General features: G+C 45.0%; 1 protein-coding gene across 2 annotated transcripts in view; it reads right to left on the reverse strand.

Moving 5' to 3' along the window:
• Positions 1 to 18,457, reverse strand: part of LOC134359766 (nuclear receptor subfamily 5 group A member 2-like) — a 118,742-nt gene that overhangs the window by 17,308 nt on the left and 82,977 nt on the right. For both annotated transcript variants that reach the window (XM_063073378.1, XM_063073377.1), the window contains one exon: positions 13,686 to 13,833. In XM_063073378.1, the coding sequence (XP_062929448.1) occupies positions 13,686 to 13,833 (148 nt within the window). The remainder of the gene's footprint in view (positions 1 to 13,685; positions 13,834 to 18,457) is intronic.

The raw sequence follows: 18,457 nt of genomic DNA on the forward strand, positions 1-18,457 counted from the left end.
GTGTATCTCAAGAATAGTTTTTTTTTTGCTTGCAATTAGCATTGCCATAATACAGCATAAAGGCCTTGCAAATCAAACTTCTGAATTGTTACAGAAAATCTGAATTAAAAACCTACTTGATTTAGGTGGATGATGGTGGGCAACATCCTATTTCTACTCCAAAGAGTAGATTTTGAAATCCATGTTTTGTACAATGATGAGAATAGGGGTTCTCATTTGGGATTAGTCCATTGCTGACATGGTGCTTGACACGTTACAACTGAGAGAGACTTCCCAGGATGCGGAATTGACATCAATCATTCCTACACCCAATGGCTAATTTATTTTGTACCTTCTGTACCTAATAAAGTGGCCACTGAGCATATCCCTGTCTTCTGCTGCTGTAGCCCATCCACTTCAAAGTTCAACACATTGTGCGTTCAGAGATGCTCTTCTCCACACTGCTGGTTATTTGAGTTACTGTCGCCTTCCTGTCAGCTTGAACCAGTCTGGCCGTTCTCCTCTGACCTGCCTCATTAACAAGGCATTTTTGCCCGCGGAACTGCCGCTTACTGGATTTTCTTTTTGTTTGTTTTTGCACTATTCTCTGCAAACTCTAGACTGATACGTGTGAAAATTCCAGGTGATCGGCAGTTTCTGAGATACTCAAACCACCCCGTCTGGCACCAACAATCATTCCACAGTCAAAGTCACTTAGACCACGTTTCTTCCCATTCTGATGTTTGGTCTGAACAACAACTGAATCTCTTGACCATGTCTGCATGCTTTTACGCAGTGAGTTGTTGCTACATGGAATTAAGGTTTATAGGGAAAAGGCAGGTAGGGGAGATGAGTCCATGGCCAGATCAGCCATGATCTTATTGAATGGCAGATGGCCGACTCCTGCTCCTATTTCTTATGTTCTTATATTCTTATGTATGTGATTGGCTGATTAGATATTTGCATTAACGAGCAGGTGTATAGGTGTACCTAATGAAGAGGCCACTGTGTGTACGTCAGTAACGATGTGTCTCTGATGTAAAGGGCCTTTGTTTTCAGGTTGGAGAGACAGATTAGGGACTGATAACCCTGACCACTCCCTCCCACCTGATTATTTTCTGGAATATTGTTGGGAATGCTCAGTCTCTGTACATCCTGAGCCAGGGAATGTTCTGTAGCCGAGGGAAGAAAGAACAAATTGAAGATGAAAAACAGTAGTTTGGGACTGAAACATCAACTGGTTATTCCCCTCCCACAGATGCTGCCTGATTTCCTGCGTTCCTCCAGCATTTTTTGTGTTTTGTGCAAGTGAGTCTATTCACCTGCGATTTGCAAAGTCGTTTCGTGACACACTTTGCCGTGTCCTCATGAGCCACTTGTATCCCAACAGGGCAGCAATCAGATTCACCAGACTCAAAAACAGTTATTTTCCCCAAGCAGTAAGGCTGATCAACACCCCCACCACTAACCCACATGTCCGCATCCCCGACCACCGTTACTTCATCATTTCCTGTCAGTCACCGTATGTACAGACACTCCTGTGCCTAGTGTCACTTTGTGGACATACAATCAATCTATGTATATAGGCTATCCTATGTATTTATACAGTTTTATATACAATACTCCGCAAAGGTCTTAGGCACACATAAACACACGCATATATATGTGTATATGTGTGTGTATATATATAGCTAGGCTGCCTAAGACTTTTGCACAGTACTGTAGTAATTTTATGTATTGCACTATACTGCTGGCGCAATAGAAAACAAATTTCATGGAATCTGTGTGTGACAATGATTCTGATTTGGGTCTCTGTTCTGGACTGAGAGTGGGAAGGGGTCAGGGAGAGGGGAGTCACCGTTGGGAAAAGGGGAAGGGAGAGGGGAGGGAGCAGGAAGCACCTGAGAGACATTCTGTAATGACCTATAAACCAATTGTTTGGAATCAAATGACCTTGCCTGGTGTCTCAGAGCTGGGTGTGTCTGCACCCACACCACCCCCCACCCCTGGCACTCCTCCTCTGTCACCTGCCCCACACCCCTCCTCACCATTTCCAACATCCTTTGCTCCTACCCAGTTTACAAACCCACTCTCCGCTCCACGTTGACACACACAGTACTGTGTAAAACTCTTAGGTACCCTAGCTATCGATATGTGCCAAAGACCATTGGACAGTACTGTAAATTGTACTTATGTTATGATTTTCTAAAAGTTGTTATTGTGTTCTTTATCTTACTGAGCTTTTTCTGTGCTGAGTCGGACCTGGAATAATAATGATTTTGTTCTCCTTTTCACTTGTGTACAGATGGTGCCACAGGTTTTGTTCAGATCTGGGCGATTTCTTCCTGTTCATCCACATCCTGTTCTCGTGACTCTTTCTCCCTTTTCTCAGGGTGGCTGGGGTCCTGTCGGATCCGTGATCTACAGCTGCACTCGAACTATGTTCTTCAGGGGCGGTGGGTTCTCGCTCTCAGAATCCGACAAGTGGCCTGGCGTTTTGGTATCTCCAGGAGCAACTTGTGGACGACCCGACTCCTCACCAACGTCGCTGACTGAAGCGTCGCGGGAGATCAAAACATCCAGACAACCACAGTAGACGGTGTGCGCCACTGTCGGGGGCCTCTGCACTCGAGCGATCTCTCCCTCGATGGTGAGTGAGCATGTGTTGGCCTTCGAGTCGGGGCGGGGGGCTCGGACAAGCAACGTTACATGGAAACAGTGAGCTGTGGGCCTCCCCTCTTACTGTGGCAGGAGTGACATCTCTCTCTACCTCATTAGTGAGACAGAGGCCTTTTTGAGAAGTTGAGGTGTTGGGAAGGATGGACTCTGGGTCATGGTCTCGGTGGGGAGGGGCTTTGCTATTGCTTGCACGGTGGGTGGTGGGGATTTTGCTGGAGCAGGTGAGGAAGGGTTGATTCTTCTGCTGCTGCTTGTGTGTGGGAGTTGCGGGGGGCTTCAGGGTTTTAACATTTTTTCTGTCATTCATTCTTTGTGTCTTTTTCTCCGTGTTTCATGGATGTCTGCAAAGAGTCACGATTTCTGCAAAGAGCCACAATTTCTGCAAAGAGCCACGAGTTCTGCAAAGAGTCATGATTTCTGCAAAGAGTCATGATTTCTGCAAAAAGTTAGGATTTCTGCAAAGAGTCACGATTTCTGCAAAGAGTCACGACTTCTGCAGAGTCATGATTTCTGCAAAAAGTTAGGATTTTTGCAAAGAATTAGGATCTCTGCAAAGAGTTAGGATTTCTGCAAAGAGTTAGGATTTCTGCAACGATTTTGATTTCAGGTTGTATACTGTATACATTCTCCGCAATTAAATTGAACCATTGAAATGACATTAAACAATACTGAATCTTGAATCACATGTATCTCAAAACATACAGTGAAATGCATCATTCACGTTAACAGCCAACAACACCCAAGGATGTGCCATGGGCAGCCTGGCCTGCAGGTGTCACCACACAACCCAGCGCCAATAGAACTTACCCACAATGCTTCGCAGAACCACACAGAAACAACAATCTGTCAGAATAGGATGGGACCCATTCCAGTGGCGTGTGCTGAAGGTTCAGAGTGAGATACCGCACCTCATTCAGGAGCGTGTAAACCATTCCCACTTTGAGAAGGACCAATGATGGTGTGAGATGTGCTTCCATCTGCTAACACTACGACTGCATCTGATGGGCGAAGCTGCGGTCCTCTCAAACGTTCTTAGCCGAGTCCACGGCAGAATGGCCGTTCTGTTCAGGGATTAACACCAGCCAAGCAACTTTGTGAATCAGACAACCAGAAGTTCCACGCATTGGCTCGGCTCCTTGAAAAACTACAGGAGCAGTACAGTCGCGTAGCAGCTAGCATTACGCTTTATCGCGCCACTGATTGGGGTGCAATCCCCGCCATTGTCTGTACATTCTCCACCATGACCCCATGGGTTTCCTCCGGGTGCTCCGGTTTCCTCCCACGGTCTAAATCCATACGGGTTAGGGTAGTGAGTTGTGGGCACGCCATGTTGGCACCAGAAGTGAGATGACTCTTGCAGTCTGCCCCCAGCACATCCTCAAACTGTGTTGATCATTGACACATTTCACTGCATGTTTGATGTTTCAATGACAAATAAAGGTAATCTTTAATCTTTAGGAACTTTGATCATCATCTTCCCACCATTCAGATGAATGACAATAACGAAGATGACTGTTCACTACTGAGGATCCCACACGTGGACGAGTGGAAAATCAGCTTTGAGGGGCTGGAGATATCAAATGTGGAACCACCTGCCTGATTTTGATATCTAAAGTCAACATCTCTTGCCCAATTCTGTTGAAATGGATAGCTACGTGGGTGGGAAGGGTTAGATCAAGGGCTCCCAACCATTTTTAATACCTTGGACCCCTACCATTAACTGAGGGGTCTGTGAACTCCAGGCTGGGAACCCCTGGGTTAGAGTGATCCTAGAATAGGTTAAAGAGATGGCACAACATCATGTGGTACAGTTTTATATCTAATGTAAGGAAAGTTGGGAAGAAGTTAAAAAGCTTAAAAAGATAACTCTATTTGTCATATGTGCATCAAAACATTTAGCAAAATGCGTCATTCGTGTCAAATCAAATCCATGAGGTTGTGCTGGGGGCAGCCAACATGAGTCACCACACTTCCAGTGCTAACATAATATGCCCGCAACTCACAAACCCTAATCCATACATCTTTGGAATGTGGGAGGAAACCAGAGCACCCAGAGGAAAACCACACGGCCACTCGGAAAATGTAGAAACTCCTTTCAGACAGTGGTGGGAATCGAACTCAGATCGCTGGCAGTGTAAAGCAGTTGCACTAACTGCTACGCTATCATGAGATACTAAACCTGCTGTCACTCAGCCCACACCCCTCTCAGAGCTGAAACTCACTCCCAACCCACCCTCGTGTTGGCATTGAACTGGTGGATCAAGAGAGATGAAACCCGGTTCAGGGGGACTGAACTGTTTCAATTTTCCAGAGATAAGCCAGCAAAGTAAAAAATACGTAAATGATGTCAGTCAAAGTTCAAAGTAAATTTTACCATATAATACCTTGAAAGTCATTCACTTGTAGGTACTCACAAGAAAATAAAGAAAACCTACACATAAATAACGACTGATAACAAATGTGCAAAAGAAGACAAATTGTGCAAAATGTATATATAATATATATTTGCTTTATTTCTCATGTAAGCAAAGCTAATATTATTTATTTATTTGTTTATTGCGATACAGTGTGGAATCGGTCCTTCGAGCTACGCTGCCCAGCAACCCCACAATTTAATCCTGGCCTAATCACGGGACAATTTACAATGACTAATTAACCGACCAACCGGTATGCCTTTGGACTGTGGGAGGAAACTGGAGCACCCGGAGGAAACCCACACGGTCACAGGGAGAACGTAGAGGCATCAGTGGGAATTGAACCGGGGTTGCCTGTCCTGCGAAGTGATGAGATACGCACTACACTACCATGCCGCCTGAAAATATATTTAAGCAAGGCTGAGAGCATGAGTTGTGGAGGCCTTTTGGGTTGAGGATCCAAATGGCTGAAGGGTAATAACAGTTCCTAAACCTGGTGGAATGGGTCCTAAGGCTCCTATCCAATGGCAATAGCAAGAAGAGAGCGTGGCCTCGATGGTGGAGTGGGCGGGGGGCCTTAATGACAGATGCAGCTTTCTTGTGTCTTTGGTTATTGTAGATGAGCTCAATGCATTTTGGGGAGAGTTTTTCCTGTGATGGACTGGGCAGCATCCACCATTTTTTGTCGTCTTTTCCATACCTCGCCATTGGAGCTCCCATACCAGGTTGTGATGCAACCACGCTAAGAGAGTAAAGGAGCTGTTGTGCCTCCAAGGTCCTTATGGAGCATCACCTCCTCTCCCCAAAAGAATTCTGTTTGTTTATTGTATAATATCTTTGGAGAAATGGGTAAATTTACTGTGTCTCTTTACCCTTCTTGTCCATTTGTCCCTCCCCACTAATCTCCCCCCTCCTGGCACTTATCACTGCAAGCAGCCTAGGTGCTACACCTGCCCATTCACCCCCTCCCTCTCCTCCTTTCAGAGCCCCAAACAGTCCTTACAGGAATCTTGCTGCAGCCGTCTATTGCATCTGGTGCTCCTGATGCAGCCTCCTCCACATTGGTGAGACTCGTCATAAATGTGGGGACCGCTTCGTCGAGCATCTCCCCTCCGTCCACCAAAGGCAGGACTTCCGGGTGGTCCAACATCTTAATGCCGACTCCTAGTCCTGTTCCAACATGTCGGTCCATGGTTTCCTCCTGTGCCAAGGTGAGACCACCCTCGGGGTGGAGGAGGAACACCTTATATTCTATTTGGGTAGCATCACACCTGATGGCAAGAATATCGATTTCTCCTTCCAGTAAACAAATTTCCTCCCCCCACTTCCTCTTTTCTCCATTCTGACTTTTTCCCCTTCTCGCCTGCCTATTACTTCCCCCCGTGTCCCCTCCTATTTTCCTTTCTGCTATGGTCCATGCTCCTCTCAAGTCGCATTTTTCCTCTCCAGCCCCCTGCCTTTCCTACGCACCTGGCTTCACCTGCCATCTCCCAGCTTGCCTCCTTCCCCTCCTCCCACCTTTTTATTCTGTTGTCTTCCCCCTTCTTTCTCAGTCCTGAAGAAGGGTCTTGGCCCGAAACGTCGATGGTTTATTCATTTCAATCGACCTGCTGAGTTTCTCCAGCATTTTGTGAGTGTTGGAAAGGACATTGTGTTTTATCGTTCTGATTGTGTTCAAGAACATCTTCGCCCTTTCATCCATTCAGTACTTGAATCCACTTGATCAACACCAATCACTACCTCAGTACTATGACCACTTTGCATTACAATAGATATTGTTAATTGTGTTCTTTCATTTATAATTTTGTATAATTTATGTTGTTAATTATCTTTCTCTCGTGAGTGCTGTGTTGCTGATGATCTCTGTCTCAGAGGCCAACATCAGGCCCTCTTTCAAGAGAGTGAACCCTTGCATGGTGGCAGGCCCCAGTGGTGTACCTGGTGGAGCTCTGAAAATGTGTGCCAACTAACTTGCGGAGGCGCTCAAAGACATTTTCATTTGCTCATTGCTACAGTCGGAAGTTCCCACCTACTTCAGAAGGGCAAGAGTTATATCAGTTCCCACGAAGAACAGTACGAGCTGCCTTTACGACTATCATCCAGTCACACTCACATCTCCAGTGATGAAATGCTTTGAGAGGTTGGTCATGGCGACAATTAACTCTTGTCTCAGCAAGGGCCTGAACCCACGGCACTTTGCCTATCGCCACAATAGATCTACAGTGGACGCAATCCCATTGGCTCTCCACACAGCCTTGGATTGCCTGGACAGCACATACCTATGTCAGGATGCTGTTTAATGTTGCTATGTGTCCACAACGTGGCTGCAAGTAAGTTTTTCATTGCACCTTTGCAGACATTTACAGTACCGTATAAAAGTTTTAGACACATATATATAGCTAGGGTGAGTAAGGCACAGACTTGTATTTGTCAATGTGGAGCGGAGAGTGAGTTTGTAAAGCTGGCCGGAGCAAAGGATGTTGGGAATAGCGAGGGAGGAGCGCCGCGGGAGGGGTGTGGGACAGCTGGCAGAGAAGGAATGCTGGGGCAGGGGGAGGGGGGTGGTGACACATTTGCAGACCCAGCCCCGAGACACCAGGCAAGGTCATTTGTTTCCAAACAATTGGTTTACTGATCATTACAGAATGTCTCTCTGGTGCTCCACATTCCCTCCCCTCTCCCTTCCCCTTTTCCCAACCATGATTCCCCTCTCCCTGCCCCCCTTCTCATTCTCAGTCCACAACAGGGACCCATATCAGAATCAGGTTTATCATCACTCACACATGTCATGAAGTTTGTTTTTTTTGTGGCAGCAGTACATTGCAACACATAAAGTTACTACAGCACTGTGCAAAAGACACAAAAGACCCTAGCTATATGCCTTAAGGATTTTCCACAGTACTGTACTTGTCGATATGACAATAAATTTGACTTTTGAAGAGAATTCTCTGAAACATTAACTTCTGCTCAAAACTGCCGACCTTTCACACAGCACAGGTGACCAAACTTCAGCTCAACAGCTATGCAGAAGCAATTGAGACACTTCGTTTATTTTGTCTACGTGGATTAGCCGGGCACGGGAAGACAAAGCCAGTTTAACCAGGGAGTTCTGAGAAGTTGGTTATGCCAAGTCTTCATTCTCAAGACAAGCCTGCATTAGAAAAGTCACTGGGACGGCACAGCGCGACAGACATAATCATCCCCCGGAGGCCAAGCCTCAACAAAGCTGTTTGTTTGTGTTCCACTATCGCTCCCTGTGAACTGTGGTGTCTGCTCAGGTGCTTTGAAAGGGAAAACATGGCTTGCCTCTTAACTTAATTTCTCCATTGCAAAAAAATTGTGGCGCTGAATCAGCCATTAATTAATTAAGTAACTGAGCATTTAATACAGAGATAATTACTGAGTTTTATAACTTATTTTAAAAATACAAATCATTTAGCAGCTGACAATTAGTTTGCATGACACATATCAATTTTACACACTTTCTTAAATATTGAGGCAGCTGCTTTAGCTGATTGGGGTTATGCACAGACCCCACTGCATCTCTCCAATAGCACATGGGAGCGCCGGGGTGTAGCGGTTAGCGTAACGCTAATACAATGCAAGTGATATGGATTCAATTTCCCCCTTAGGAGCTGAAACAGGGTAAATGTTGGGATATACGGTAGTGTAGTGGTTAGCACAACACTTTATGATAGCAGTGATCCAGTTTCAATTCCCACCGCTGCTCGTAAGGTGTTTGCACGTTCTCTCCGTGGCTGCGTGAGTTTCCTCCGGGTGCTCTGGTTTCCTCCCACAGTCCAAAGACGTACCGGTTGGTAGGTTAATTGGTCATTGTAAACTGTCCCGTGATTAGTCTGGGGTTAAATCAGGGGTTACTGGTGGCGCGGCTCGAAGGCCGGAGGGGGCTGTGCTGCACTGTATTTCAATAAATATATAAACGTCTCCACTAGCGGGAGAGTCCGGGCACAGCAGCGTAGCGGTTAGCATGATGCTTCACAGCACTAGCAATCGGGGTTCAATTCCCACCGCTGTCTGTAAGGAGTTTGTACACTCTACCTGTGGCTGCCTGGGTTTCCTCCGGGTGCTCTGGTTTCCTCCCACATTGCACAGATGTACAGGTTAGGGTTAGTAAGTTGTGGGCATGCCATGATGGTGCTGGATATGTGGCAACACTCGAAGGCTTCCTCATGTACATTTTCGGATTGTGTTGGCCATTGACGCAAAACAACACATTTCACTGTATGTTTCAATGTTTCGATGTACCTTTGATAAATAAAGCTAATCTTTAACCTTTAACTGGGTCATGGCTGCCATTAGTGGTGCCACAGATTGTCTCCTCCTGTCCCCAACCATATTTACCAGGGGTGGGTACAAAGAGCCAGGGCATGGCCTGATCAGTGGCCTTGACCCTCACAACTGCATGATGACTGGCAAAATCCTACCCCCAGCTTTGCCAACTGTCAAAGATGTAGGGAGATCTTAATTTCTCTTATTGTTCCTGACATCTTATAGGCCTTTAAAATGTATTAAAAATTAAGTAAATACTTTAGAAAAATGTAAAACCACTACAAATATAAATTTAAAATATTAAGCATAAATAATAAAATCAAAATATTAAAGATTATTTTTATAAAGATTAGCTTTATTTGTCACATGTCTATCGAAACATTCATTGGAATATATTGTTTTGTGTCAAATCAAATCAGCAGATATTGTGTGTGTGGGGGGGGGGGGTCAGCCCATAAACGTCACGATACTTCCAGCACCTATACAGCATCCCCACAACTTACTATCCCAGAGGTCCCCAACCACCGGGTCACAAAGCACGTGCTACCGGGCCGCGAGGAAATGATATGATTTGGTGATATGAGTCAGCTGCACCTTTCCTCATTCCCTGTCACGCCCACTGTTGAACTTGAAATAACCTACCAAATCATACCAAATAACACATAAAACCTAAAATAGCACTAACATATAGTAAAAGTAGGAATGATATGATAAATACACAGCCTATATAAAGTAGAAATAATGTATGTACAGTGTAGTTTCGCTTAACAGAATCGGGAAGATTAAGCCAAAACCGATTTGTAGGAAAAAAATTGGCACTTACATGCATGTGCACGTCATGCATGTGCACGTCATACATGTGCACGTCATGCATGCGCACACAGGTGCCCGCGCGAGGCTACTTCTGTCCCTTATTTGGGAGTGCGAAAGTCGGCAACACTACTTGAACCCCATCCACCCGCCCCCCCCCCCGTCAGCCAGTCCGCAAGAATATTGTCAATATTAAACTGGTCCACGGTGCAAAAAACGGTTGACCCCTGTACCAACCTGTACTCAAATGTCTTTCAAACGTAAGAGGAAACTGTTGCACCTGGAGAAAACCACAGCGTCGCTGAGAGAACGTGCAAATTCCTTACAGACAGCGGTGGAGTTTGAAACCTGGTCATTCAGTTGGCATGGCAAAGCATTTGCGCTAACTGCAACGCCACTGTGCCGCCTTAAATGAATCTACTTAAGTGAACAGAAGTATTTTCTTAAAAAAAAGCAGCTGACTTTTGCAATGCTGTCTATTCCACCTGCCTGTAAGCCCAATGGAGTCTTAGTCCAGAGTCTAATCCAGCCCATGAATGGGAGCTGATTCCCGGCAGGGCTGCTGGGAATTCTAGCAGGCCAGAGTCATAACTACATGCTGTGTAGAATTCCTGGACGTCCTCCCACATAAATTGTTCAACACCGGCGTTGATCAGCAGGGCTGTGGGCCCCAAGGGCCGAAAGGGCCTACTCCGCACGATATCACTAAACAAGATAAATAAATGCACAAATGCTCACACTCTCCTCAAACTGAACGAAGACTGAAGCTAACGTATAATGAATAATACGGACATATATAAAGTGGACAAAGAACAGAAAGGTGCCGGAAAAGGTCCAGTAACATCGTGAAGGATCCCAGCCACTCTGCTCTTGGATTGTTTGTGCCACTCCCATCAGGGAGGAGGCTACATAGCATCCTCGCTGGGACCACCGGACCCAAAAATAAGTTACTTTCCCCAAGCAGTACGGCTGATCAACACCTCCACCCACTAACCCACCCCTCCACACCCCCAACCAACACTACTTTATCATTTCCTATCAGAGTCACCGTATATACAGACACCCCTGTGTCTAGCATCACTTTATGGACGTACAATCAATCTATGTATATTAGCTATCTTGTGTATTTATATTTATTGTATTTTTGATTATTGTGTTCATTATCTTATGCTTTTTTGTGCTGAATCAGATCCGGGGTAACAATTATTTCATTCTCCCTTACATCTGAGTACTGGAAATAACATTAAAAGTCTTGTATTTAAATTTAAACATGGGGAGATTTCACCAGTTCTGGGAACCTTGGGCAACACACACAAAATGCTGGAGGAACTCAGCTGGTCAGGCAGCTGATATGGAGGAGAATAATCAGCTGACGTTTCGGGCTGAGACCCTTCATCATTGAACTGTCTGCCTTGCTGATTTCCTCCAGCATCTTGTGTGTGTTATTGAAATAAAAAAGGTTTTTCAGCCAGTGGGCCAAATGGGACTGATGGCGGCTTTCCATTAAACAAAATTCCCAGATATCTGTAGGGAATGAGTCAACAAGAAGTTCAGAACATGCTGAGGTTTCTCTGATGCAGAAGGGCCTGACACAGTTTGTATATTGGCCCCCGATCTTCGCCATCCAATGTAAATCCACTCTTCGAAATAAACGACTTCACAGTGGCCCTTAATATGTCACAGTGAATGGTGCAGAGGAAATTTACCAGGATGCTGCTTAGAGTAGCTTAGCAAACTACAGCTTTTCATTTTGGAGAGAAGGAGGACGAGAGGTGACTTGACAGAGTTGCACAAGGTGGTAAGACTTGATGCTGAACTGACTCCACAATCTACGGACTCTCCTCCAAGGACTCCACAACTCACGCTCTCAGTCTTATTTATTTATTTTTTATTTGCACGATTTGTCTCCCTTTGCACATTGGTTGTTTGTCAATTTTTGCTTATGTTTAGTTTCTCATAAATTCTATTGTCTTTCTTTATTCTCCTGTTAATGTCTGCAAGAAAATGCATCTCGGAATCAGAATCAGGTTTAGTATTACTGGCATATGTCATGAAATTTGTTGTTTTGGCCCAGCAGTATGTTGCAATGCATAATAAAAACTATAAATTACAAGAAGGAGTGTATATATTTTTAAAAAATTAATTAAGTAGTGCAAAACAAGAGGGAAAAATATTGAGTTAGTATTCATGGGTTCATTGTCCATTCAGAAGTCTGATGTTGGAGTAGAAGAAACTGTTTCTGAAACGTTGAGCGTGTGTCTTCAGGCTCCTGTACCTCCTCCTAGACGGTAGCAGCGAGAAGAGGGCATGTCCTGGGTGATGAGGGCCCTTAGTGATGGATGTCGTCTTTTTGAGGTATTGAAGGTAGTATACCTCAAGGTACAATTGTATATATGGTAACATATACCACCTTGACAATAAATTACTTTGACTTTGACTTTGAGATGGAGCCCTTTTCCCAGGGAAGAAACGGCTATTGAGAGGAGGCATAACTTTAAGGGTGATTGGAGGAAAATCCAGGGGGGATGTCAGAGGTAGATTTTTCGCACAGAGAGTGGTGGGTGTGTGGAAAACACCACCAGCAGTGGTGATAAAGGCAGATACATTAGAGAGAATTAATAGATTCTTAGATAGGCACAAGGATGGAAGAAAAATGGAGGGCTATGTGGGAAAGAAGGGTTATATTAATTTTGGAGTAGGTTAAAGATCTGGCACAACATTGTGGGCCGAAGGGCCTGTATTATAATGTAGTGTTCTATGACCATGACTCGATGTGGCAGGACAGACAAATTCTGATCTGATCAACTGCTTGTGAGGTTGTTTAGACCCCTTTGTTGTTTTTTGTTGCTTAGTATTTTCTACGTCGCATGTTTCATGTCCCACGTGTGACACACATTGGCCACTTTATTAGGAACACCTGTACACCTGCTCTTTAATGCATATACCCAATCAGCCAATCATGTGGCAGCAACTCAATGCATAAAAGCATGCAGACATGGTCAAGAGGTTCAGTTGTTGTTCAGACCAATCATCAGAATGGGGAAGAAACGCGATCTGGGTGACTTTGACTGTGGAATGATAGTTGGGGCCAGACAGGGTGGATTGAGTTTCTCAGAAACTGCTGATATCCTGGGATTTTCACACACAACAGTCTCTAGAGTTTACAGAGCATGGTGCAAAAAAACATACAGAGAGTGACAGTTCTGTGGGCAAAAATGCCTTGTTAATGAGAGAGGTCAGAGGAGAATGGCCAGACTGGTTCAAGCTGACAGGAAGGCGACAGTAACTCAAAATAACCACACGTTACAGCAGTGGTGTGCAGAAGAGCATCTCTGAACGCACAACACATTGAACCTGAACCTGGAAGAGGATGGATTACAGCAGCAGAAGACCACGAACATACCCTCAGTGGTCACTGCGTTAGCCGCAGGAGGTACCGAATAAAGTAGCCGCTGAGAGTATGTTCTATGTTCTGTGTGTTCTGGTTTCGGATGAACAAATGTGCTTGCTTACCGGGACTGAAGAGGAGGAGGAACTTGAAGCAGACCATGTCCCTCCGATCGAACTGTAGCGTCTGCAGCTTGGCCGACAGCTCCTGTGCCCGCAGCACCAGGTTAATGAGGGTCGAGCCCGCCTGGTTGGCGATTGTGGACAGCTCAACCTGAACGCGGAGAGGACAGAGTTTACCAACGTGAAGGTTAACTAAGCTTTTCACCTGTTATGCCGAGCAATATACTCCTGGCTTGTTGGGTCCGAAATGGGACAGTTCCTGTCACTTCTTCACTGTTTAATAAAATCCTGCCCCTTTAGAAATGAGGAGAAAATTCAAAAATCAAAGCTACAAAGAGACTTCGGAGCCGTTGTGCATGTTTCTCTAAAGGTTAACTTGCAGGTTGAGTTGCTGGCAAGGAAGGCAAATGAAATGCTAACATTCATTTTGAGAGGAGAAGAATATAAAGGGAGGGATGTAACGCTGAGGCTTTATAGGGCATTGGTCAGACCCAGCATGAAGTATTGTGACCAATTTTGGTCTCCTTACCTAAGAACAGATGTGTTGGCATTGGAGCAGGTCAAAGGAGGTTCACAAGAATGATTCGGGGAATGAAAGGGTTAACATATGGGAAGTATTTGATGGCTCTGGCCTGTACTCATTGGAGTTTAGAAGAATGAGTTTGTGGGTGGGGGAGGGGGAATCGCACTGAAAACCTATACAATATTGAAAGACCTGGATAGAGTGGATGTGGAGAGCATGCTACCTACAGTGGGAGAGTCTACAACCAGATGGCACAGCCTCAGAATAGAGGAATGCCCAAGAGGAATTTCTTTGGCTAGAGGGGGCGGCGAATCCATGGAATTCATTGCCGGAGGCCAAGTCAGTGGGTCCGTTTTAAGCAGAGGTTGAAAGATTCTTGATTAGTCAGGGCATCAAAGGTTACGGGGAGAAGGCAGAAAAATGGGGTCAAAAGGGATAATAAATCAGCCATGATTGAATGGCAGAGCAGACTTGATGGGCTAAATGGCCTAATTCTGCTCCTATGTCTTATGTCTAAATAGGAACAGTCATCCTGCCAGACGGTCATCTTGATTCTTCATTTCACCTTTTATCACAAGCTCGGCAATAATTACTTCTGGCTAAAATTAACTGTAGCCTTGTGAACGATGAAAGCTCCTTCCTAAAACACCTGCTGTAAACACCAGTGCCAAATGCATCCTCTGGGCGGGAAACTAAAAGTTCGCTGATGAAATCCATCACAACTGTGTCTGCCCGTGGTCTGTGGATATGCACTCCGTCTATCTGTAGATCAGTGCTTGCTCCACTACAGAAACAACTGCAGACACAGCACCAGCAACAGATAACCTGACTACTCTTCTCATCTGAGGAAAAGCTTTTAGCTTTGTCATTTCCCCATGTGTCTTTTTATAAATGTGCAAAACTCTGAATGAAGCCTAGACACTGTTTACAATGGATCCAGACAATCTAGGTGATCTGTCTCAAAAAAAGTTTGAGAAAATGGATAGTGCCTATAAGTTCAGAACAGAGTATGGCCAGAGGCACTATACTGGAAAACTGGTAAGTTTTGGTTAGGTCTGCATGGTGAGGTAGGGTCTTATTACCCTCTTAATCTCCACACGTAATCTTGCTCTTAATCTCCTAATTTTCTCCACAGATAAATTGGTAAGTAGGTTTATTATATATACTTGCGGGGGCATAACTTCCGATGCTGACAAGGATGTCAGAGGTAAGTTTTTTTACAGTATGTGGTGGGTGCGTGGAACGCCCTGCTGGGGGTGTTAGTAGAGGCAGATACATTAGGGATATTTGGGGGACTCTTAGATAGGCACATGGACGTCAGAAAAATGTAGGGCTATGTGGAAAGAAGGGGTAGATTGATCATGGAATACGTTAAAGGGCCAGAATGATGTTGTTTTTAGGGATACAGCATGGAGTAGGCTCATCCAGCCCCACGAGCCACATGGCACAGCAACCCCCCCCATTTAACCCCCCTATTTAACCCCCTATTTAACCCCACTATTTAACCTCCTATTTAATCCCCCAATTTAACACCCCTATTTAACCCCCCAATTTAACCCCCCTATTTAACCCCACTATTTAACCCCCTATTTAATCCCCCAATTTAACACCCCTATTTAACCCCCCAATTTAACCCCCCTATTTAACCCCCTATTTAACCCCCTATTTAACCCCACTATTTAACCCCCTATTTAATCCCCCTTTTTAACCCCCCAATTTAACCCCCCAATTTAATCCCCCCTATTTAACCTCCCCCAATTTACAATGACTCATTTTCCTACCAACTTGTACACCTTTGGAATGTGGGAGGAAATCGGAGCCCCTGCAGGAAAGCCACACACTTCATGGGAAGGACGAACAAACTTCTCAGAGATGACGTCGGAATTGAACTCTGAACTCTGACACACTGAGGTGTAATTGGGTCGTGCTAATCGCTGGGCTACTGCGGCGCCCCAGGGCGGTGTGTACGGAGACAGGGACTTAATCAACATGAGCTTATGACTCACACTCACTGGGAATTCCTCATTCTTGGGAAATCACTGCAATTCCCAATCCCAATCACAAATAGAGTTCAACGAGTTACCCGCGCCTGGCAGCGTAGTGTAGACACATGATAATCCATTCAGTGTGGTGCGCATGCGGCCCTGGACATATAAGGGCAACGCAGACTTGCAGCTCAATCTCATGTACACCATTTGCCCCTCTTGGGCTGAAGGGCCTGTACTGGGCTTTAGCGTTTGATGTTTGATGTACTGGTGCACTGTGAAAAACTTTGCTCTGCATGCTGTCAATACAGAGCATCTCATCATGTTAGTACATTGAGGGAGAACAAGGGAAAAGCATGAACAAAATGCCGGAAGGAAGTGTCACAGTTACAAAGAAAGTGCAGGGCTGGCAATAAGACACAGAGCAATAATAAGGTAGATTGTGAGAACACAAGTCCATCTTATTGTACAAGGGATCCATTCAATAGTTTATAAAATTGGGGTAGAAACTGTCCAGGTCAGCCAGGGAAATCATTCAAGCTTAACACACTCACTAGAATTTGATACAGGGAAGCAAAATGGAGCCGTTGCAACTAGCAACCACCAATCTACCTGGCCTGTTGTCTCTATATCCCTTCCCAACCTCCACCAACAGGCAGACTTGGTCATAACCTGCCAGTGGTCACATTGTCCACTGCTGAGTCTTACCGATAACTCATTTCAGGGCTAGGCCCACACATCAAGAGACCACCAGGAGATAGCTGCTTAAGGCTATAAGACATAGGGGCATAATTAGGCCATTCAGCCCATCAAGTCTGCCTCGCTGATTTATTTTCCCTCTCAACCTCATCCTCCTGCCTCCTCCCTGTAACTGTTAATACCCTGACTAATCAAGAACCTATCAACCACCAATTTAAGTAATACCCAGTGACTTGGCCACCACAGTTGTCTGTGGCAATGAATTCCATAGATTCACCACCCTCTGGCTGAAGAAATTCCTCCTCATCTCTGTTTTAAAGGGATGTCCCTCTACTCTGAGGCTATACCCTCTGGTCATAGACTCTCCCACTATTGAAAATACCAAGCCCACATCTGCTCTATCAATATTCAGTAGGTTTCAATGAGCTTCCCCCCTCATTCTTCTAAATTTCAGTGAGTATAGGCCCAGAGCCATCAACACACTGCTCATATGTTAACCCTTTCATTCCCAGGATCATTCTCATGAACCTCCTCTGGACTCTCTCCAATGCCAGCATGTCTTTTCTCAGATAAGGGGCCCAAAACTGCTCACAATATTCTAAGTGTAGTCTGACCAATGCCTTATAAAGCCTCAGCATTACAACCTTGTTTTTATATTCTAGTTTTCTCAAAATGAACCCTAAAACTGCATTTGCCTCCCTTACTACCGACTCAACCTGCAAGTCAACCTTTAGGGAATCCTGCACTAGGACTCCCAAGTCTCTCTGTGCCTCTGACTTCTGAATTTGCTGTCCATTGAGAAAATATTCTATGCCTTTACTCCTGCCAAGGTCCATGACCAGCTACCGCCAAGTTGTCTATGAGAAAGTCCACTTTAGCATCCCTCTGCTTTTATAAACTGAGACGCTCGACCCAGGGTAAAACTCTACAAGGAGTTGGCTCCAGGAATGTCCAGAATAGAAAATCAATGTGAAGGTAATCACAACACGTAGATAGAATTATGTGCCTTGAACTTTGAATGATGACAGAGGAACGTATCATAGACACAAGAGTTACTTCAGATACAGGAACCTATCATTTACTTGCCAATCTTACAGACAAGGTAAATTGTTGCAATCATTTGAAAGATCCAAACTTGTGCAATTCAGTAGAAATAAGGGAGATGTTTTGAACTCCCTTAAATTTCTTCTCAGCCCTCTCGCTGGGCAGAAGGTATGCTCAGGTCAACTCCTATCACGCTGCTAAAACGGACTTCTTATTCAGTAAGATCAGCGCAATAACTTAGCAGCTTGTGTAGCTATAGTACAGCACCAGTGATATGGGTAGAGGGAGAAAGAACCAATTTACCAATTTTCCCTGACAGAAGTGTGGACAGAGGGAGAGACAGAGAGGCAGAGACACAGAAAGAGAGAGAGAGAGAGAAACAGGGAGAAGAGAAAGATAGAGAGAGATATGCCTGGTATCAAACACCAGCCAGGTTGGAATGGTGTATGGGGAAGGTAACTGATTTGGCAGCCAGCTGTCAAGCACCACCCCCAGATCCTGCTTTCCATCTAAGCAATCTCCTG

This window comes from Mobula hypostoma, chromosome 21 (genome assembly GCF_963921235.1).
Source record: "Mobula hypostoma chromosome 21, sMobHyp1.1, whole genome shotgun sequence".
NCBI classification, from domain to species: domain Eukaryota; kingdom Metazoa; phylum Chordata; class Chondrichthyes; order Myliobatiformes; family Myliobatidae; genus Mobula; species Mobula hypostoma.